The sequence below is a fragment of the Festucalex cinctus genome, chromosome 9, assembly GCF_051991245.1.
Source record: "Festucalex cinctus isolate MCC-2025b chromosome 9, RoL_Fcin_1.0, whole genome shotgun sequence".
Taxonomy (NCBI): domain Eukaryota; kingdom Metazoa; phylum Chordata; class Actinopteri; order Syngnathiformes; family Syngnathidae; genus Festucalex; species Festucalex cinctus.
Genome location: NC_135419.1, coordinates 3,823,539 through 3,847,187, shown reverse-complemented (window position 1 = coordinate 3,847,187; position 23,649 = coordinate 3,823,539). Strand labels below are relative to the sequence as shown.

Sequence of the window (23,649 nt, the reverse complement as noted above, 5' to 3'; positions counted from 1 at the left end):
TAATATTTTCACTTTCAATAGAATTCACTTTTTGGGCATGGGCTACCTTTTTTTTCCTTGCATTGAAACCCATCCAGTTGTTTCACACAACCATGGAGTCAACCAATACAAGCATGATTTATACCTCATTGTTATCTTCAGGACAAGATTTCGCAATCTTTTCCAAGGCTCGATAGAAGCAGTTTCAAGTCGCAGTTTGCGGGTCAAAACTTGTATTTTGCGCCTCATTTGGACACATGTAATAGCAAAACTGAGAATGTGAGAATGAAACACTGGGACAACCATATATATATATATATATATATATATATATATATATATATATATATATATATATATATATATATATATATATATATATATATATATATATACCTGTTTTCTGAGTTCCCAGACCCCTCCCTCTTAAAAAAATAAAAAACTGCTCCTTTCAGAGTGGCCTTTTATTGTGGTCAGTCTAAGGCACACCTGTGCACTAATTATGGTCTCTAATCAGCATCTTCATATGGCACACCTGTGAGGTGGTATGGATTATCTTGACAAAGGAGAAGTGGTCACTATCACAGATTTAGACTGCTTTGTGAACAATATTTGAAATAAATTGTGATATTCTGCATGTGAAAGAAGTTTTATATCTTTGAGTAAAAAAATGGCCGCAAAAACAAAAGTGTTGCGTTGATATTTATGTTGAGTATAAATGCACCAAGATTCGAAAGTTCATTCACAAGCATTTTTTTTTTTTCCCCCTGCAGTCTGCTCCCAGTTCTCCAAAGGTGTGTACGCCATCATCGGCTTGTATGACAGGAAGACGGTCAACATGCTCATGTCCTTCTGCGGCGCCCTGCACGTCTGCTTTGTTACTCCGTCCTTCCCCATTGAGACGGCCAACCAATTTGTCATCCAGCTGAGGCCTGAGCTGCAGGATGCTCTCGTGGGTGTCATCGAATACTATGGATGGGACAAGTTTGTCTACATGTACAGTTCAGATTCCGGTAGGTACCCATCTATCTATCTATCTATCTATCTATCTATCTATCTATCTATCTATCTATCTATCTATCTATCTATCTATCTTGCTATCTATCTTTCTATCTATCTATCTATCTATCTATCTATCTATCTATCTATCTATCTATCTATCTATCTATCTATCTATCTATCTATCTATCTATCTATCTATCTATCTATCTATCTATCTTGCTATCTATCTATCTATCTATCTATCTATCTATCTATCTATCTATCTATCTATCTATCTATCTATCTATCTATCTATCTATCTATCTATCTATCTATCTATCTATCTATCTATCTTGCTATCTTGCTATCTATCTATCTATCTTGCTATCTATCTATCTATCTATCTATCTATCTATCTATCTATCTATCTATCTATCTATCTATCTATCTATCTTGCTATCTATCTTGCTATCTATCTATGTTGCTAGCTAGCTAGCTAGCTAGCGGTACTCGCCCATCCCTAACGACGAGCATTAAAATGACCAAGCCAAACTATTTATTTAGAAAAGACAAGAATATATATATAAAAAAATGGCAACACCAGGTATTTATCAAACTTTACAATATATGTTGCGTTTCCCCTTCAATACGTCAATATGTTCCTCCCGAGGTACACTTGAAGGAACTGACGAGGGGATCGGCAATAAAAAGGCATTGATCAACAAATGCTGATAAGACGGCTGCATTTTGTGCAACAAAACTTTTTTTTTTTTCTACTGCTGATTATAAAAGGAGAAAAGGCAGAAAACAATTTGTTTTTCCCCTGGTAAAAGGAGAGAGTCTATTCTTTCATTTGGTAGATTTGGTTTATATATAATCGTGGAACAATATCCTGTGGGCCCTGTGGGAAAATGTCAAAATGCTCCAAAATGGCTGGTAGTGAATGACTCTGTAAAAGCATAATTTTGATAACGACACCCTTAAAGACGGAGTCATCTCGGCTGCTTGGTCTTCACGTCGTCGTGGAGACGGCTATGGGGTGTCTGAATGACGAACTGTCAAACAGTTCTATACTGTGTAATCGTCTTGATTCTGGGCAAGAATACTGAAAAGAAAAATGCACCAGCGCTGACTGGCAGATAAATCACACAATACAACAAAGATTCAGCTTTTCATTGTGCTCACCTCAGCAGGAATTTGTGCTGCTTAGAAATACACAGACAGAACTAAAAAAAAAAGTCATCCTCGTGTTTTCTTATCTTCTTCCATGGAAGACAATCAGCTATCTTCTCCAACTTGTCAGGCCCTCTCACAGGTGTTGCATGTTTGTGAGGCCATAGCTAAGGGGTTGAACGAGGTCAGCAAATGGCCCCTATTTGCAGAAGTGGAAATTTATTTGCATTGCATTTTCACTTCAAGTCACTTAACTCATTTGCTCCCAATAACGTATAAATACGTTTTTTAATGTTCTAAGTGTCCCAAAGACGTATTTATACGTTTTTTTTTTGTTTTTTTTTTTGTTTTTTTTATGCTAGAGCATACAGAAGGCTTTGATGCAGCCTCTCAACTGCAAAGAACGGTTGCAGAAATTGTAGTTATTACACAAACGGCCAGCAGGTGGCAGCAGAGCAAAGGAGATCAACCAGGGCCATGTAGAAAAAAAGCTCAATTACTCACAAATCTAAATAATTTGTGAAAACTGATGAAACTTAGCTCTCTTCTAATGCTAATTGCTGCAATTCGGAAACAGATAGAAACATACTTTTTTTTTCCCTGATGAAAGAAGAGACTGTAATCTTTCTTTTGATAGGTTCCATGCCTTTATAGCAATCGAACACAATATTTTCTTTGGGGCTTGCAAAATCAGTCAAAATCCAGTAAAACAGCCGGGAGCGAACGGGATTGCTTCTGTGAAAATGGCTGGGAGTGAATGTTAATAACCTGACTATAACTGCATGTGTGCCTTAACAACTTGTATTCATTCACCCAAACGTTTACAAATTCCATTTCACACCTGATGAGTCGGCATGCATGCCATTGACCCGCTTAGTTGAACAAAATCAATAAATTTTACACAATTTAGTCGCTACCCTTCGAAGCTATCAAGGACACATTGCACAATATTACACTGCGAAGCTTACTGATTGGCAGTGACGTGAAGATTTCACCCTCTTCCTTTGCCTTTTGTGTTCCGCACATCCCAAAGATTGTTGTAAATGTCTTGCGATCCCTTCATCCTCCACACTTGGCGTACTGTATGTGTACTGAGTCACCACCCTGTGTGATTGAGTGGTAGAAGTGAGTCGGTGCAATCCCTTATCAGAAGCCGTCTGTTGTTGCCTGGATACAACAGTGCAGTCATCTTAATCTGTAAGGTTATTTTAAGACTTTAAGATAATATCTTACTCGGTTGAAAGTGGTTTGGCTTATGTGGGTTTGTATTATTTATTCACATCTAGCTTTTACATTAAAGGGATACTTCACTTATTTAGCCCATTATAGCAATAAAAGTTAATATTTTGGCTATAATTAATTTGATACGTACAATTAGTACCTTTAAAAAACACTTTTTGCACATTTTGCAACTTGCTGTCGACTGTAAATGACATCACAAGGGCTCAGGTAACCAATCACAGCTCATCTGTTTTCGAGGTTTGGTCATGTGACATTCACAAGCTGAGCTGTGATTGGTTACCTGAGCCCTTTTGATGTCATTTTCAGTCGACAGCAAGTTGCAAAATGTGTCTTTAAAGGTACTAATTGTACATGAAAAATAATGAAAATATCAAATTTATTAACGGCAAAATATTAATGTTTGACTGCCAAAAATGGCTAAATAAGTAAAGTATCCCTTTAAATATTTGTCTGTTTAACTTCTGTTGGGTTTTCTTCATGAAAGAAAAGTATAGTGTAAGTATTAAAATGTGTCAATTTTGAGATCCTGTATGTTCTTGTCATCTCACCATGAAACCCTTGATAAAAAAAAATACAGTTTGTTTTGCAAGAACTGAGATTAGGAAAAAAAACATATTTGATAGGCTATTAAGCCATCATAAAGAAAAAAGAAAAACCATAATGAAATGGTTTCCTAAAGGTTTATTTTCTCAACTCTCAATTGCCTGGCGCCCAAGGGTGCTTGCGGGAGCGAGATTCCATTAAGATATTATTCTCATTTAGGATGCCTTGAAAGGACCGTTTTACTTTGGCTTGTCCTACGAGGCCCCTTGTCAGCCTTTTTTCAAAATCATTGGGGTGCATCAGCTTTTTGTCTTCATCTAAAATAGGATGTTCACTGAAGGCAAAATGACCCAAAATGTAGGACAATTACAATTGGGGGGAAACTCTTGGGCTCTGCAAAAGACAAAATACTTTAAAATACATTACTGTGTTTTCTATTTGAATGATCTGACATAATAAATGTATGCTGATAAAACAAATATAAAATAAATGTGTTTTCCTTGGTCCCCAAAGTGACGTCGCAAACCGGCTGACATACGCAAAAGTATGGTTACCGACTCGTGCATTGATGAACTAGCTTTCAGGACTCACGTGAATTGCACAACACGCTGACCATCGATACTTCATGCATACGTGGTGGTAATAAGTTTCAGTTCAGCGCTAAGAAAGTCTCTCACATCTCGACTCGATGATGATTGAATGATTTTTGTAAATATTCAGAATAATCACGTTGTAGGTGTAACGAGTTAGCTTTACTCACAAACGTACACTTTTTACGACATCAGATGGCTGCTGTCCTTGGTCCTGGAATTTCACGGCAATTTTGAATGATTGAATGAATAACAATTTGTTTCGATAAGTCATAAAAAAACAAAACAAAAATACACAGGTTCATCATTTTTAAAAAATAAAACACAGAGACAAAAAGGCATAGGCTTATTCACGTCTACCCTTTTTACCAGCTCAAAATATTCAAAATAGTTAACTCAAACATCACATTGCACATAAATAATAAATTATTAACATAAACAAGATGAAGACAGCAACAATCATTCTCATATTTTTCATTAAATTTACTTTTATACAAACGTTTAAATTTAAAAATTGTCTGACATCCATTTGAAGTCTTCATCAAGTTGTTTCCACATTTTTCCACCACTTATAGAAATACATTGATCTTTTATTTTAGTCCTAGATTTTATTCTGTCAAAATTTTGCTTCCCTTGGAGGTCGAATAGACATTCTTTTTTCTTAAACATGTTTTCTATATGACTAGGTAGCTGTTTATAAAAAATATATAAACTATACAAGTGAAGGTTACTTACTTACTTACTTTATCAGTGCTATTTTATAATTAACCAAGTCCTCACATTTTAAAAGGTATTAGCTTAACTCATTAGCTCCCAGCCATTTTCACAGAAGCAATGCTGTTCACTCCGGGCTGTTTTATTGGATTTTGACTGATTTTACAAGACCCACGGAATATTGTGTTCTATTGAAATAAAAAGAAAGATTAAAGTCTCTTCTTTCATCAGGAAAAAAAAAAATATTTCTATCTGTTTCCGTTTTGCAGCAATTAGCATTAGAATATAGTTAAGTTTAATCAGTTTTCACAAATCTATTTAAACTTGTGTGATCTCATTTGCTCTGCTGCCACCTGCTGGCCGTTTGTGTAAAAACTACCATTTCTGCAACCGTTCTTTGCAGTTGAGAGGCTGCATCATAGCCTTCTGTATGCTCTAGAAGAATTAAAAAACCAAAACAAAAAAAACGTATAAATACGTCTTTGGGACCCTTAAAACATTAAAAAAAAAAAAAAAAAACGTATTTATATCTTATTTGGAGCGGATGAGTTTTTAATCAATACAATTTGATGGTTCTCTACGATTTGATTTTGTTATTATCCTTACAGGGCAAAATGTTGCTCTGGTTGGACACACTGATTTTTCCCCTTACACCTTGATTAACAGCTTCCTATGTCACCTTTGCACAAACTCACTTTCAGTGTTGAATATAATAACTTAGTAAAAAAGCCCCATGAAGTTTTTCTCTGGTCTCCCCACTGAAGCGCATCGCTCCTCATCTACGTCTTCCGCTTCCTGGCTGTCTTATTTATTTACTCATATTGTGGTTATTTATGGAGGTCGAACGTCATCCATCCTTTTGTTACTTTAATGACTTGGCGTCAAATAGGCACATCGATTGCCTGGAGAGCAGTTGGTGTGCATTCAAAACAGGGCCAAGGCATCATTTTCCAGTGGCGGTGACTGTATTTATCATTTTTCGTTTGACAGAGAACGTTGTGCTTTGTTTTTACATTTGCTAAAAATGAATCAAATTACCAAATGTGCGTGGTGGTATGCAAAAACAGTCTGTTGCCCCAAAAACATTGCTATATTTCTGCCAGTCTGCTGCTACAGTGAAATAATGACATTTTCTCCCTGGAATGTTTGGTGGCTCCCAGCTTGAGTGACTTCCAAGAGAAAGGGAGCAAAAAAAAAAAGCAATGAGTCAGAGCGCCGTGTTTTCTAATCACCTTTTTCTTCCTGTTTTAGCAAGAGTTCTTCTCTCATTGGCTGTTCCCGCTCTCGCTCTCCAGTGTCCAGGCAACAGTGCGGGACTGTGGCAGTGTCACTTGTAATTGTTACTTGGAGGATGTGAACCGGCTTGTGACGGTGTCTTTGGCTGTGATGCATGGGCCGAGCGTTTGTTGGTGGAGAAGTGGTCATTATTTAGGCCGGCGCACTTGGACGTGTCAGTGTGCTGAATGGACTCAACCACTCATTACACTTTATCACGAAACCTACAGGGGAAGTTCTGATGGATGGGCTTCGTTCCTTGCCCTTGTTTGTCTTATAATGTTATTATGGGTGGGGAAAGCATAGGAATTTACCCTACAATATTTTGCCACTGAAATTATGCAATATTCAATATATTGGAGTAAAACAGCTGCAATTAACCACAATAAATTTACATCTATAGCAAAGGTCCAAAATATATAGTTACCCTATTTTCCGCACTATAAGGCGCACCGAAAAGCCTTCCATTTTTTCAAAAGCTGACCATGTGCCTTATAATCCAGTGCGCCATATATATGGATCAATATTGAGCCGTAACAGGTCTCGCTGCCAAGACGCTATCGGTGACCCTGCACGATCGGTGACGAGCATGCGCAGAAGATGCCGCCATCTTGGATCGCTAGCTAATACTAATACTTTACCTCAGAGAAAATAATAAAACAGCTGATTATTCATTTTGGGGGTGTCAGAAAGCTGGTTTGTAATCTATTAATAAAGTTTGACTGACCTAGCTGACTGTTTTGTTGACATTCCCTTTAGCGCAGCACCATCTAATGGATGCATAACGTAACTCCAGCCTCTACTGTAACGCCTTATATATGGAAAAATTTTGAAAATATGTCATTCATTGAAGATGTGCCTTATAATGCGGTGCACCTTTATAGTCGTGAAAATATGGTACTTTTTAAAAAAGTGATCGAAGAAAATATTCACATCCAAGTGATATGTAACAAAAAAAATAGTATCACAAACAACAGTTATTCACTGTCATCAATGTATGTTGTAGAAGAATAGCACGATTCACTAACCGTAGGCAGTATTGTGACCCGTTTTGGGCTTTTTTTGATGGTTCTGACCAAGCCATTTCAAAATAAGATACAGCCTACGGGCTACGTAAAACCTGTCATGAAGTGTGCAAATTCACTACTGTGAGGAATGACGACAGTGAGCTCAAAATGTGTAGTCTGCCCAGAATGTGTATTCAGTTTCAAGACACTTTATGCATCATCCTTTAGGCCATCCTGATGTCTTTGGATGACACTTTGTGCAAATTAGTCCCATTTTTGTCTGATGTTTTTCCCACCTCTGTGCAGGGCTCTCCGTGCTCCAGAAGGTTTTGGACACAGCAGCAGAGAGGAACTGGCTGGTGACTTCGGTCAACGTGGAGACTATGACGGAGGCATCGTTCTTGAAAGTGTTCCAAGATTTGGACAAGCGAAAGGAGGGGCAGATTATCATCGATTGTGAGACAGAGAGGCTCACTGGCATCCTTAAAAAGGTAAAAAGTGCTTCTCTCCAATACAATCACAATCCATTGTGCTTTAATGATCTTAAATCCTGAAAGAAAAAAAATAAAGTCCATCTGTTTGGTTGTTTTTCCCCTTCGGGCACATGAGATTTATTTTGAGCAATTAGCTTCCTCAAAGGAGTTTAGGAAGAAGCGGTTTTGTATACTCGGCTTTGCGTGGTTTAACAAGATGAAGGGAAAGCGACGATGCAGAACGGAAAAGGATGTGCAGGTAGTGACAGCGTTTGTTGGTCTGCTACTATGTGCAGTCTCCAAGCATCAAGGACGAAAACGATAAACAACAGGTTATGCATTGAAGTCCAGAAATTCTTCCATCACAGGATTGAGCTCGACCCTGAATGATGATGTACAAAAAAACTACATTTATTAAAAGACAGCTAGAAAGCTCTTCACGGGAGCAGGACATAAAAACATAAACATTGCAAATGTCTTTCTTTTTCACTCATGATGTAGTCCCATGCGAAGCATACCCTCAAACTCTTTACAGCAGGGGTGTCCAAACGTTTTCATTTGAGGGCCACATCCAGAAAATCAGAAGGACGCAAGGGCCACATAATGTTATGAAGAGAAATTGTGTTTAGTCCTAAGAATTGTACAAATAATTTATTTGCGCTTTTGCATATTTAGAAAAATGCTACAGTTATATAAACCAATTTATTTGTAATATGGCAGTAGGGTTATTATAGTTTTGGAATTTTTCCTTTTAGTTCGTTTTTATTAGTTTAGTTCTTTAAAAAAAAATGCTTAATTTTAGTTTAGCTTGTTAATTTCAGTATTAGTATTAGATTTTTTTTTTTTTAAATATGTATTATTTGTGCGCAATGTTTAAAAAACAGCATGGGTGCAAACGTCATCATTTGGTGCTTTTCTGTTGGCTGCTGCTGACGTCACTTCTGTGTGACATACTTTCAAAACGTCATTATTCCGGTTTATATCAAAATAAATCTACGAAAAATCACATTTAAAATCATCCCCAAAGGCTCGTGCATTAAATTAATTAGCAAAGACGAAAACGAAGGACATGTTTGCTATAATTATGGTTAGTTTTAGTTAGTTTTGTAAACATAAAATGTAGTTTCAGTTAGTTTTCGTTTTTTTTGTTTTTTTGTTTTTTTAAAAAAAAGCATTTTCGTTTTTATTTTATTTCGGTAACAATATTGTTTTTTAATTTTAGTTCTATTTATTTTTTTTCATTACTTTTAGTTAACAAAAATAACCTTTAATGGCACCTGTTTTTCGATACCCTCCCTTCTTACTTTGACCATCTCCAAACATTTTTGTTTTTTGTTTATTTTATTTGAACTTAGTCAAATGTCATTTTTAGCAAATGTCGCGGGCCACTGAAAAATGGACGGTGGGCCGCAAATGGCCCCCGCGCCGTAGTTTGGACACCCCTGCCTTAAGACATTAGGATTATGATTTAAAAATAGTATTTTGCACTGCACGTATCTTAATTCAAAGTCTGTGGACATATTTGATTTGTGGATGGTTGTTTTCAAAATTCTATTTTTGTTAAATTTTTACTACACAATACTTATCGGAATTTTTTTTCAAAATCTTGCACACAAGATAATTTAAAAAAATGTATAGACTATTATGAAAACTAATCAAACTAACAAATCCTCTCTTCTGTACTGAAAACTAACTATATTTTACACACACATACTACTTTTAGTTTGTAGCATGTTTCATGTGATGCAGAAACACACTTGTATCGTTTGGACAATTTGAACTGTAAACATGTTTTTTGTTGTGACGAGCCATAAATCATACGTTCACCTCCGCGTCCTCACAAACTCGCATACATACAGTAGAGACTACTTTAGTTGGCCATGAATGTTATTGATGGCCACCTGGTCAACAGTTAAGGTTATTGCATCAGTTCTCGCTTCTTTACAGGAGCTCGGACTGAGAAGTTTTGCACTCAGACAGCCACCATCAATCACCCACATCTGCTCGGTGCCCCGCTTGTGCACCCACAGGCTAGCTGACACCTGTAAGCAGCGGTGCGCACGCCTACACGCAAACGCACGCTAAACACACACACACACACCCGTCTGCCTCTTTCGCCCTTTAAACTCCCGTGTTCATCTCATTCATCTCTTACAGTACACAGATTCGCTTACGATAATGTCACTGGCAGTATCCTAAGGGTGACTTTTCAGAGCGGCTAAATGTTAACGTAGTCTCCTTGGAGAACATCCGTGGTGACAGAAGTGTTGCTGGGAAATATATTTGCAGAGCTGATTTTATTTTATGTGAGAAGTGACCCTTTCAAATTTTGAATGGCACAAATTTGCATGTGTAATTAATTGGCTCTCATATTATTTGCATTTGGTCGTGTTTGTGTAGTCGCGTCTGCGTGTGCTTTTCCTTGCCACGGGCTTGACCGCGGGGCCCGCCTTGTGCCGGGGTCGTCATTAATAACAAATGCCGCCTTCTGTTGTGACCTATTACGCTCACACTGAGAGAGCAACAATGTGTGATGGTTGAACTCAGACACGTGAACGAGCTGCTTATCGACTGTAAGACATGTTAATTGGACGGCGCGTGACTTTCGACTCGCTCAGGCTTAATTCACGCGGCTCCTCGGAAATGCTTTGTTGACGCAATTGACACAGGAAAACGCTGTCTTTATTTAGGCAAGAGAGTCGCCTTGAGCAGGAGCAAGGGGGAGAGGGCGGCCTATTTAAATGTCAGTCAAAGTGGGGCCAAAAATACACGTATGAATAAATTGATGTTGGCACGATACCGCTCGACGTGTTACTCCATCTGGCCTGACCCTTCGGGGTGGGCTGAACGGTCATCAGGAAAGGCAAGAGGGTCATCATGGGGAATGAATGTTTGTTTTTTGTTTTGTTTTTTTAGATCATGATTATGTTCCACGGATTTTGCTCTGAATTATTCACACATCAGTGATCAAATGATGGCTCTCTGTGAGACAATAGCAAAAGAAATAGTAAAACAATTATTCCACGCATTTCAGTTGTGTCATGATTGAGAGAAATAATTGTGGCTTGTATTTTGATTTTGAAAATTAGACCTACTGTTACATAACAGCTCGCAGATACACGTTTGGAAATAGGGTGGCTTCCTGGATGGAATTTGCATGTTCTCCCAGTGCCTGCGTGGGTCTTCTCCGGGTACTCCGGTCTCCTCCCACATTCCAAAAACATGCATGGCAGGTTAATTGAGCGTCCGAATTGTCCCTAGGTGTGCTTGTGAGTGTGGATGGTTGTCCGTCTCTGTGTGCCCTGTGATTGGCTGGCAACCAGTCAAGGGTGTACCCCGCCTACTGCCCAAAGCCAGCTGGGATAGGCTCCAGCACCCCCCGCAACCTTTGTGAGGAATGACCGGTCAAGAAAATGGATGGATAAGAGGTTTTGTTAAAAAAAAAAAAAGTCATACTTGTAAAATAATAATTAAAAACAATACATATTTATCATTCCAATGTAATTTCAGACGTTGTCAGTCAATTCAAAGACATCATATTAATTTTCATACCAAGGTTATCCTGGAGAATAAAACAAAAATCTCTAAATATGTCCAAAGTTGAAGGTTGACCTATTTTTCATCTTATGCCATTGCTCTAATTTGTATGGACCTACTTTCTTGACTGTCAAGAACACTTGTCTAGGTATAGTATACTACTTTGACAGTCTCTCTCTCTCTCTCTCTCTATCTCTCTCTCTCTCTGTCTCTCACGCACGCACATGCACACATTGTTGTGTCTACGTCATTTTATCCTTTATTTTCTTTTTCTCTTCTCCAGATTGTTGAGCAAGGAAAGAATGCAAAGAGTTACCACTACATACTGGCAAACCTGGTAAGCATTTATCCGCTTCTGCTTTCCACAATGAATTTGAAAGCACGCACGGATGTTTTTTTGTTTTCACTCACTCACTCACTCACTCACTCACTCACTCACTCACTCACTCACTCACTCACTCACTCACTCACTCACTCACTCACTCATAGAAGCTTACATGTGTGAATGAGTGAGAGAAAAAAAAATATATAATCCGTGCGTGCTTTCAAATTGCCGCGGGAGTGACGTCACGCAGCCGGCAAATTCGCCCGACCCCGTTTGCGACCCCGCCCCCCGCCCTGTGATTGGCTGGAGCAGTGTAAACACTGTCTTTCAACAGAAACGTCCCGCTGTTTACAAAACAAACACAAAATGGCAAAATACAGGCTTAGGACAAAATCACCACCAGAAATGAAGACAAGCCCTGATCTGTAAATTGAGAAGTAGTTTGTTTAAATCCTGTACAGTATTTAAAAAGTGCCTTTTCCAGGGTCAAACCGGCAGACTGGGCCTTTAACCCATGGATATACTGCTCCGGCCCATTTGAGATAAATTTTTTTAGGATGAATGTGGCCCTAAATCTTACAGTAAATGAGGAGCAGAGTCAACTGTCCACCAAGTTCGTGATAATTTAATATCGACACACAATCAGACTGCAGTGTCTCTAAGTTGTCCAAAAACGAGTAAAATAAAGTTCATTTTGATACGCTTCACAGCATCTGACACTAGAAACAAAACCTTAGCTGAATTAAACTTCAAAGAGGAGCTCTGCCTTTAAACGTCTTTCAAATTGTCACTCGTATGAGTCAAATAGACGTTCCAAACGATTTGGCGAGACACTGTGAGCAGATCCATAGTGACAAAGGTCAGACAGTCAACGTGGTGTAAGATTAGATCCATTAGCTCAATTTGACGACTGCCATTTTCGACATACCAATTCTCTGCAGACCACCCTCCAAGCATTCTTCACATTCACTCAGTGACGCAGGAGAATAATTGACATTGTCGTAATAACAGCATTAATATGCTGCCGCTTGAACACTTTCTCACCACTGTGGTTCATTAGAGTGACTCAATCTTGTTTGTCTGCCCCGAACGCATGAGTTCATTAGAATTTTATTTATTTATTTATTTATTTATTTATTTATTTATTTATTTATTTATTTATTTTTTTCAGTTGAGGTGACAACAGTCCTTTTCAAATACAGGTCATTTAAATCACTTGATGCTAATGCTAACAGCTTAGCTGTTAGCCACTAACGTCGGTGATTTGTGCCGTTCCGTACGACGACGACGTAATGAACTAGTGGTTTCTTAGCATCCTATATTAGCAATTGAAGATGTGTTCGGAATAGCTTTGTGTTGATGTTGACTTTTCACCTCAGTTGCCAAAATACATACATAATGACAGGTGAGCCACAAGGGTTTTCAACTTCCTCTGCTCCTATGATAGTGAATGTGGACCGGCCATTTTGCTTTCATGTGAATGTGCCGTTTGTTTTTTGTTTTTTAACAACCAATCTGCAGATCTAGGGCTATCTGAACCTGATCTATACGGATCACGGATCAATGATGATTTGTTGCACCACTAGCATACATAATACATAATTACATAATAATTAACGGCACAGAACTCTACGATTTGCGCATATGGGCGGGAGGAAACAGGGGTGCACATTTAAATCAGTGCTCTCGCTCTGGTTTAAATGTATAAATGGCATCAACTCACACTTTTGACTATACAATTGTTTTTATTCAGCATTTTTTTTTGTTTTTTTTAAGATCACTGCTGTTTTTAACATGAACTACAAATACAGCCTTGCGCCTCATGCAGACTTGCCGCCTGTTCTTCAGCTGATTATGTTTCCCAAATATTGACTGTTAAAAGCGCAGGAAGGAGAACACCTGGCAGCATTGCTCCCACTTTTGGGAGCAGGTGGTGACATTTGCTTCTACTGAAGCATGAACTGGCTTTCATGTTGCAGTTGTTGCCATGCCAACCTTCACGAGAACCAAAAGTTCACGGAAACAGTAGCCGCTCAGTCAGCCAGGTCTACTGGCTTTAAGATAATGATCAATCATTTATTTACCGTCGGGACTGGGAAGTCGTTCCATTCGGCACGTGGCCACGTGACAGAAAGAGAGCCAAGGAAAGCTTTACATGGGATTCAAAGAAAAATATCAGAGCATGGAGGGAAGATGGAACGATTTTTTTCCATCTGACAATCCAGGAGAAGCACCTTCTCCTCTCATCAGTCAAAACTCTTCTCTCTTGGACTTCCCACTCAATCACAAAGTGTCTGCCTCTTTCTGACAGGAACGCTGCCTTGCCTTTGTCCCTGGTACTAAAATAGCCTTCCTCACAGAAAGGGAGGAAGTACAAGTTGCGTGTATCATTAGAGTCAAGCCCATTATGTTCTGACTTGGCCTGTAAGGTTTGGATCTTTTAAAAGTTGCTAAATCTATCTGCTCCACTTAAGGACTTGTTTTCCTTTTTTTTTTTTTTCCTCACTACTTTTGTCCCTGAGGAGAGACAGTGAGTCTCTGACACGAGCTTCCATTTCAAGTGCAAAAGAGGTGCATGTCATTTTCAGGATGCTATTCATAATTAAAGGTCGCTATGACGCAACAAGGCGTTGCAATATTCATCTCTATCTTCCGTAGTTTACTGTTAGCTTTATCAGACAAACAACTAGCTTACTTGCACTGCATTACGTCTTTATTCCTCTTTTATTAAATAGATTTTTAGTGTATTTTGAGTTATCATTTCCACACGTACGCACAGGCTTCACAAGCATAGTGCATAGTCTGCGTTTACCTGCACAGTAAATTCTGTAGAGTAAATTTAGAGTTTAGAGTAATATTTACACTTGGAAGAGTAAAATAAAGAATTGGAACAATTAAAAAATAAAAGTGACTCAAGGTAGGAACAAACTCACGATCTTCAGCTTGGGAGACCCACACAGCTCCTGCGTTCTGATAATATATCGCTCATGTCAGCTACATGTACGCTCATGTACAGCTGATTCCGTATATATATTAGAATTAGGGGACGTATGTTCCCCTTAAGCTTAGATTTTGTGTTGGGATGGTAAGGTGCCTTACTCGAGGACCCTCGAATGTAGTCATGAATAGCATCACTCCAACTAGTTGTTATCCTTACAGATGAGATACTACCACCCAATTCTCATTCAATAACAATTGACCGTTAAGATTTCTGTAGGCTGATTACCGTATTTTCCGCACTATAAGGCGCACCTAAGAGCCTTAAATTTTTTCAAAAGCTGACCATGCACCTTATAATCAGATGCGCCTTTATATATGGATCAATATTGAGCCGCAACAGGTCTCGCTGTCAAGACGCTATCGGTGACCCTCACGATCGGTGACGCGCATGCGCAGAAGATGCCGCCATCTTGGATCGCTAGCTAATACTAATACTTTACCTCAAAGAAAATGATAAAACAGCTGTTTATTCATTTTGGGAGTGAATGGAGTTGTCAGAAAGCGGGTTTGTAATCTATTAATAAAGTTTGACTGACCTATCTGACTGTTTTGTTGACATTCGCTTTAGCGCAGCACCATCTAATGGATGCATAACATAACCCCAGCCTCTACTGTAGCGCCTTAAATATGGAAAAAGTTTGAAAATATGTCATTCATTGAAGGTGCGCCTTATAATGCCTTATAGTGCGGAAAATACGGTAATTATATTTCAGTGATAGCTTTTGACAAACATGACATTATTTATATGGGAAGTTCCACTACATTTCATCCCCGTAGACTTCTTCTATGGTATACACAACTCCACTGAGCAGCATTTTCTTGCTCACCACTGCTATCGAAACAGGAGTCAAGTGCATTCAGCTAAATCTTGCCCCAACCTACTGAAACAAAATCAAAAGAAATAACTTTAGAGCTTTATTGACTATAATATATATCAATAGCTTTATTGACTACTCAAGTTTGCCATAATGACTGAAGGGCACTATGTCAAGTGTTGACCAAACATTTGGCACACCCGCAGATTGCATGCAAACCACAAAAAAAAAAAAAAATTACTCAACATACTGTACATGACATCGTGTACCTCTACTGCACATACATAATTAATCACACCCTGACATAACTGAATTATTAGTTTTGTGGTGTCAGAACTGTTAGTACACTGCTTGCTTCATTAGATTGTGCAGCTGGCATCAAATATTGTAGCCAGTGAGCGTACCGCATCTCTTACCCTGTGGCTTTACTCTCCCTGCTTGTCCGCCTCCCCTCACAGGGTTTCCTGGACATTGACCTGACAGACCTGCGGAAGGGTGGAGCCAACATTACCGGCTTCCAGCTGGTCAACAACTCCGAGCCCAGTGTTAGTAGAGTCGTCCAGCAGTGGATGGAATTTGACAACAAGGACTCCAAAATGCTCAAGAGTGGACTCAAAGTAACTACAATGTTTACCTTTGCTCACCATCTGTAATTGAGTGTGGATGGAATATACTCCACTGATACTAATGAGTGTCCTCAGGCTTAAACTCTGTAGGATTTTATCAGTATAGTTGACTCGGTTCAAATAAAATAAACAAAACAAAAATGTTTGGAGATGGTCAAAGTAAGAAGGGAGGGTATCGAAAAACAGGTGCCATTAAAGGTTATTTTAGTTCACTAAAACTAATGAAAAAACTAAAACTAAAATTCAAAAAACAACATTGTTACCGAAATAAAATAAAAAAGAAAATGCTTTTTAAAAACCGAAAACTAAGTGAAACTACATTTTATGTTTACAAAACTAACTATAATTATAGCAAACATGTCCTTTGTTTTAGTCTTTGGTACTTAATTTAATGCATGAACCTTTGGGGATGATTTTAAATAGGATTTTAAGTAGATTTATTTTGATATTAACCGGAATAATGACGTTTGAAAGTATATCACACAGAAGTGATGTCATCGAGCAGCAGCCAATAGAAAAGCACCTTCAGATGACATCGCTCCCATGGTGTTTTTTAAATATTGTGCACATGTAATACACATTTTAAAAAAAACAAAAAAAACTAATATAATACTAATACTAAAACTAACTAAAACTAAAACTAAGCATTTTTTTAAAAGAACTAAACTAATAAAAACTAACAGAACCACCCTGAAAACTAATAAGAACTAACTAAAATGAAAAATTCCCAAACTATAAATAACCCTACTGTCGTATTACAAAAAAATTGGTTTATATACTGTAGCATTTTTCTAAATATGCAAAAGAACAAATAAATTATTTGTACAATTTTTAGGACTAAACACAATTTCTCTCCATAACAATATGTGGCCCTTGCGTCCTTTTGATTTTCTGTATGTGGCCCTCAAATGAAAAAGTTTGGACCCCCCTGAACTATATACCATTGGGTACAAGTAAACTTTTGCATGATCCTGTCTCATTTGGATAATTAAAATGCTGCCGTTTTGCAATAAAATTTCCCAATAATGGATTGAACCATCAAGAGTAATGGATCACTGTGAAGCAATTAACTGGATGCAAATGCAAGAATGGCACTGATAGGGATCATCTAGTTAGGTGCGTAATTCAACAAAGATATTTTGGATATTCTGAACGCTCTTCACTCTCACATCACCGCCTATAAAACGATCTGACGTTCTCTCTGATGACCTTTTCTGTGTTTCCAGTATACGGGAGCTTTGACATATGACGGCGTAAAAGTTATGTCAACAGCGTTCCAGAATTTAAGGAGACAGAGGATAGACATCTCGCGCAGGGGCAACGCCGGGGAGTGTCTGGCCAACCCACCAGCTCCGTGGGGTCAAGGCATCGACATCCAAAGAGCCTTGCAGCAGGTCTGCGCACAAACACGCGAACCTCGAGAGCCACACAGCCATTCCTTGAGTGGCACACGGGCTAACAGCTCCTGAGTTGAGGCTGGCTGAGCAAATTAGGGCTCGTTCTGTCATCGAAAGTTCACATGAAGTCGCAGGAAAGTCCCCGGTATCAAAAGTGACATCGAGGCCGGTAAACAATGTCTGCAGGGCAATAACGCTCAGCTGTGATCGTCATGAAATATGACATCAGCAATTGAGTTTAGAAATGAAATATTTGCCAATGAAAAAAAAGAAACAGTGGACTTGCTGTGAGACTTCTCAGAGCCGTACGCAAACAAACACACGCATGCAAAAACATACACACGAGCATGCACTCATCTCGAGTAGGGATGGGCGAGTACCGATACCAGGTATCGGTATCGGGCCGATACCAGCGTTTTTTCAAGTACTCGAGTACTCGTGACACAGACGAGTACAAGCGACCGATGGCAGAAGGGTAGGACGTTAAGTGAGTCCTCCTTGCCTGTAAGTGGCGCTATAGCTTGCAGTAGTTTTTCACCAAAGCTTCACCGGTTTGGAAATACTTCAAAATTGTGAATCTTAAACTAAAAGAGCATTTTTGTGTTTTATTTTGAGCATTAAGACTATTGAAGAGTGACTGTGCTGTTTTTTTGTCAAAATTAAAGGAACTATATTTGTTTAAAAATATCTTTTAGTGATTTTTTTTACTTGTCAAAATGTACTACTGGTATCGACAGTTGGTATTGGTATTGGTGAGTACTGAGGGTCTGAGTATCGGTATCGGTCTGAAAAAAAGTGGTATCGAACATCCCTAATCTCGAGACAATTCTTGAAATAAACAGTACGTAACTAAAAATTAGGGATGGGCGAGTACCGATACCAGGTATCGGTATCGGGCCGATACCAGCCTTTTTTCAAGTACTCGAGTACTCGTGACGCAGACGAGTACAAGCGACCGATGGCAGAGGGGGAAGACGTTAAGTGAGTCCTCCTTGCCTGTAAGTGGCGCTAGCTTGCAGCTGTTTTTCACCAAAACTTCACCGGTTTGGAAATACTTCAAAATTGTGAATCTTAAACTAAAAGAGCATTTTTGTGAGCGTTACGACTATTGAAGAGTGACTGTGCTGCTTTTTTGTGTCGAAATTAAAGGAAATATATTTGTTTAAAAATGTCTTTTAGTGATTTTTTTTTTTTATTTGTCAAAATGTACTACTGGTATCGGCAGTTGGTATCGGTATCGGTGAGTACCGAGGGTCTGAGTATCGGTATCGGTCTGAAAAAAAGTGGTATCGAACATCCCTAATCTCGAGACAATTCTTGAAATAAACATTACATAACTAAAAAAATGTAATTTAAAATGAATTCCCTAATTTTCTCTGAAACTCATAATAGACTTGAGTCCATGTAGAACATATAATGTAATAGCATGCCTGTACGCAGACAGCCCGAGGCTGTGCAGAGGCCCACTCCGTGTCAATCTCGCCATCTGCCTTCAGATAGATTGTGGAATGAAGCTGCGTTCGCTCAATTAACTCCATCATGCCGCCAAGACAAACACCGCACTGTACATGGACACACGCCCCGTCTGTCATTCACCTCCGTAGGGAGGCAGACGCTGCGGTCTCGGACGCATGCCGCACACACACTTGTGAACAAATACATTAGAAAAAAATGGCTTTTATATAGAATTTCTTACTTTATGCCAATTACTGACTCAGTATTTCCAACTCAGGTACGTATAGATGGACTGACTGGCCACATTCAATTCAACGAGAAAGGTCGCAGAACCAACTACACTGTTAGCGTAATGGAACTGGCTCCATCAGGTCCCAAAAAGGTGAGAATTAGCCTACGGGTTCAGCTTTAGATGCGCTTGTTTGTTTTGGAACGCTGTTTTCGATACTCTAAGAAAGAAATTCACTTTACTTTCCACAGGTTGGCTACTGGAATGAAGATGAGAAATACGTGACCACTGCAAGCTTCATGAGAGGCAGCAATGACACATATGGGCTTCAGAACCGAACTTACATTGTCACAACTATCCTGGTGAGTCCGTGTGAAATGGATCTGTAGAATTATTGCACGTTCGGAAATACTCTTTGAAGTCCGGGCACTACACAGTACGAATGTTCGGAGAGGCATTAATTTCCGAACGCACCTGTGTGTTCTAGCAAGACTTTTTCTTGTGTTTTGTTCACAACGAGGCTCAGTATTAATTAACTCGCTAGTCCACACAGCTAGCTAACAACAACGTTAGCCAGCCAACACCGCCACCTACGGAAAAAGCCAGACCAAGCGCCAAAAAATGTTCAACGTCTGATAGCCTATGGTGTTTTTTTTTTATTTTTATTTTTTTTTAATCTCTGGGCATCAGTGCATGTATTATCGCTGGACTTGGAATAGATCTAGCTGAGTTTAAATATTCTCTGCAAGACTCTGGCGGCCGAGCGGGGAAGCTTCCGTGCAGCTAATCTCTGCTGTGAAGGTTGAAGGGTTGAACGATTCCAACAAAGAGTTTTTCCCTGAAGAGAAATTTGACAGAATGAAGTCATGACGTACGCTAGGTGTGGGGAGATCTGATGCACTGTGAGTTAACTGGAAAAATAGAAGCGCATTCCAAGGATGCTGTGTTGTTTCAGACAGCAGATGAATACATTCATAAGTTGTCACTTGGAGGGGCAACAATTTTGTGTCAGAATTATACACAACACAACATTAGTTAGCTAAATTAAAGAACATTTAGATATTGTTTGTTGGTGTCTAATGAAAAGTCAACAGAAAACCTACTTTTGACCATAAAGGTTGCAAGTCACGTAGAGACCCCAAATAACTCTCTGACATAATCTTCAACTATTGTCCCCTTTTCTGGGAAGACAAATTTGTTCTCTGCCTCAAAAGCAAAGAGAAGAGATTAGGTGTTAACATTTATTAAGTTGAAGGGGGGTTGCAGCGCAGAGCTTTTACACCTTTTAACTTTTTTTTTTTTTTTGCCGGCTGAGCTGTTGCTTGAGGCAACCACCGTGCACGTGCAACTTTGTGCCTGACTACAATGGGGGCCGGTTGCAGCCAGTGCAAACAGGCTGTGAGCAGGAGATCTGGAGGAGGGAAGCAGGCTGGCTTGAATGCAACACTAGCACTCAACGTCTTCATGAGTTTGCTTCCACTCTGAAATTGCACACATTATTTTGTTCAAGAGTTTATCTTTAATAATGAATAGCAGCAGGCACGCATGGATTTGCTGGTTGGTTTGGGAATAAAAAAAAAGTTTAGATGTGTTGCTAGATGCTTAAAAAAATTGTCATAAGGGTTTGGAAAAATCGATAAATACGATCGCTAATTAGCTAATTTGGCCACTATCATAGCGGGGGGTTTGGATGTGTGGCAAGACGCTAAAATAATATACACTTAAGTGTTTAGAAAAGTCACTGATATAATCACTAATTAGTGATTATTCATTTATTTATTTATAGCTAATATGGTGACCGTAATAGTTGCCAAATTAGCTACTATATCATAGTAACCAAATTTAGTGATTTTATTTTGCGACTTCTCCAAACCTGCAAGTGACAAGTGACTATTAAAGGGGGAGGAAAAAAAACAAAAAAACAAAAGCTTATTGGGCTACTATCATAATATTGACAGTAGCCAAATTAGCGATTAGCGACCTTTCCCTACTTTCCCCCAAATTAGCAAATTACAAAGTTTAGATTTGTTGCTAGCCTCTTAAAAAAAATAAAAAAATAAAAATTAGGTTTTGGAAAAAAATTTTTTTGCTACAATCAGAGCGATAGTAGCTATTTTAATTAGCTAATTTGGCTACTATTGTAGCGATAGTAGCCAAATAAATGACTCTATTTAGCGACTTTTCCAAACCCTCAAATAACTATATTTTTAAGCATCTAGCAACACCTCTAAACTTTCTAATTGCTAATTTGGGATGTGTTTGTACGGGTGCATTCACGAGTGGGTCGCGTCTGCCATTCCAAGTGCACTACACCAGGTCTTGCTTTATTCCATCGGTGTCAAACTGCAAATCCTCGAGGGCCGCAGCCCTGCAGGTTTTCGAGGCCTCCCATTTTCAACACAGCTGATTCATATTTAAGCTCATCAGCAAGCTCCGCAGGAGCCTGATAATTATCCTGATTACTGAATCCGGTGCGTTGGTGTAGAGAAGCCTCAGAAACATGCAGTACTCAGGCCCTCGAGGACCGGATCTCGACACGTGTGCTTTAGTCTCTCCCTTAGGTGGTGAGATATTACCAGTAGGGTAACAATGATGACCTCAACCATAAAAAGCAGGAGAACTTCGATAACATACAAAGGAATAATGCGTTCTTCCTTCTTTATACTAAATATGGCATTTGTTCACTTCAGCACAATAAAATACATAATTTCTGGGTCTTGCAGCCATTCCATTCTTAATGGACAATTCCTCTCATGTCTTAAAATCTATGTGAAATGTATTTTTGGAGAAAGGCAAAACGAGGCCCCAGGTGTAAAGGCAGCAGTAATACCTCATGGCACCCAATCAGTGCACAAATGTGGCTGTGTAATTACTGTTACAGACAGACGTCGGAATAGAGGACAGCCAAGCTATACACATTTGCACGCACACACACTAATCCTTTTTTCAAAGTCCAAGTCTAATCATCTATATTGTCTTCCTCACTGTCCCCTCTGGCCCATGTGTCATTGTTGTCATACTAATTGTTTGCATCTGAATTACACAGCAATACCGTCAAAGGATGCGGCCCAATTACAATTATGTAATCTCATTTAATTAATGTTGCTTCCAATTCTTGCGGAGCGACAAATGCAGTTTCATCTCAATAATATGTTTTCCAAACAACAAGATTTCAGATGGATTACTGTGCTGCATAGACTGCACCCAGCTTTAATATGAAGCATAATGCTGTCTATGCTTTAATTAACTTGAAAAATGTCTCACTGTGGCGAGCTAAATTATGCTCACAGTAGCTTGTGCCATATTGGCCGAATATCCAGAGACTTTTTGTTTTGGTAGGTTATTCTTATTTTAACACATATTTCAGTCATTCCATCATTTCAATTGCTTTGTATGCTCTGTATTTATCAGGAATCACCGTACGTGATGCTTAAGAAGAAACATGAGCAGCTTGTTGGGAACGATAAGTACGAGGGCTACATCGTGGAGCTGGCTGCAGAGATAGCCAAACATGTTGGCTACCAGTACAAACTGAAGATTGTTTCGGATGGCAAGTATGGAGCCAAAGACCCTGAAACCAAAATGTGGAATGGAATGGTTGGAGAGCTTGTGTATGGGGTGAGTGTACTGCTTTATCGGTTTCTATTGACAAGAGGTGTAAAGGCTAGTGTGCTGCGCTGCGTTGTACTGAGGAGAGAAGCATTTTGTATACTGTCTGTATTTTTTGTACTTAGTCTCGATTCACAGATATATATATTTCCCCAAAATATTAATGTCAAGATATAAGTGCCTATTAACTCATTTGCTCCCAAATAACGTGTAAATACGTTTTTTTTATGTTGTAAGTGTCCCAAAGACGTATTTATGTTTTTTGGGTTGTTGTTTTTTATGCTAGAGCATTCAGAAGGCTTTGATGCAGCCTCTCAAGTGCAAAGAACGGTTGCAGAAATGGTAGTTTTTACACAAACGGCCAGCAGGTGGCAGCAGAGCAAAGGAGATCACCCAGGGTCATCTAGAAAAAAAAAAAGCTAAATTACTTAGAATTTTAAATAGATTTGTGAAAACTGATTAAACTTAGCCCTCTTCTAATGCTAATTGCTGCAAAACGAAAACAGATAGAAACATACTTTTTTTCTGATGAAAGAAGAGACTTTAATCTTTCTTTTGGTAGGTTCCATGCTTTTATAGCAATTGAACACAATATTCTGTGGGCCTTGCAAAATCAGTCAAAATCCAGTAAAACAGCCGGGAGCGAACGGAATTGCTTCTGTGAAAATGGCTGGGAAAT

The 23,649-nt window shown here is 38.9% G+C and overlaps 1 protein-coding gene across 4 annotated transcripts in view; it reads left to right on the top strand.

The window, feature by feature from the left end:
* gria1a (glutamate receptor, ionotropic, AMPA 1a) overlaps nt 1-23,649 on the top strand; it is a 76,382-nt gene that overhangs the window by 18,316 nt on the left and 34,417 nt on the right. For all 4 annotated transcript variants that reach the window (XM_077531429.1, XM_077531428.1, XM_077531431.1 and 1 more), the window contains exons 3-10: nt 753-992; nt 7,811-7,995; nt 11,798-11,851; nt 16,113-16,271; nt 17,507-17,674; nt 19,410-19,514; nt 19,613-19,723; nt 22,773-22,979. In XM_077531429.1, the coding sequence (XP_077387555.1) occupies nt 753-992; nt 7,811-7,995; nt 11,798-11,851; nt 16,113-16,271; nt 17,507-17,674; nt 19,410-19,514; nt 19,613-19,723; nt 22,773-22,979 (1,229 nt within the window). The remainder of the gene's footprint in view (nt 1-752; nt 993-7,810; nt 7,996-11,797; nt 11,852-16,112; nt 16,272-17,506; nt 17,675-19,409; nt 19,515-19,612; nt 19,724-22,772; nt 22,980-23,649) is intronic.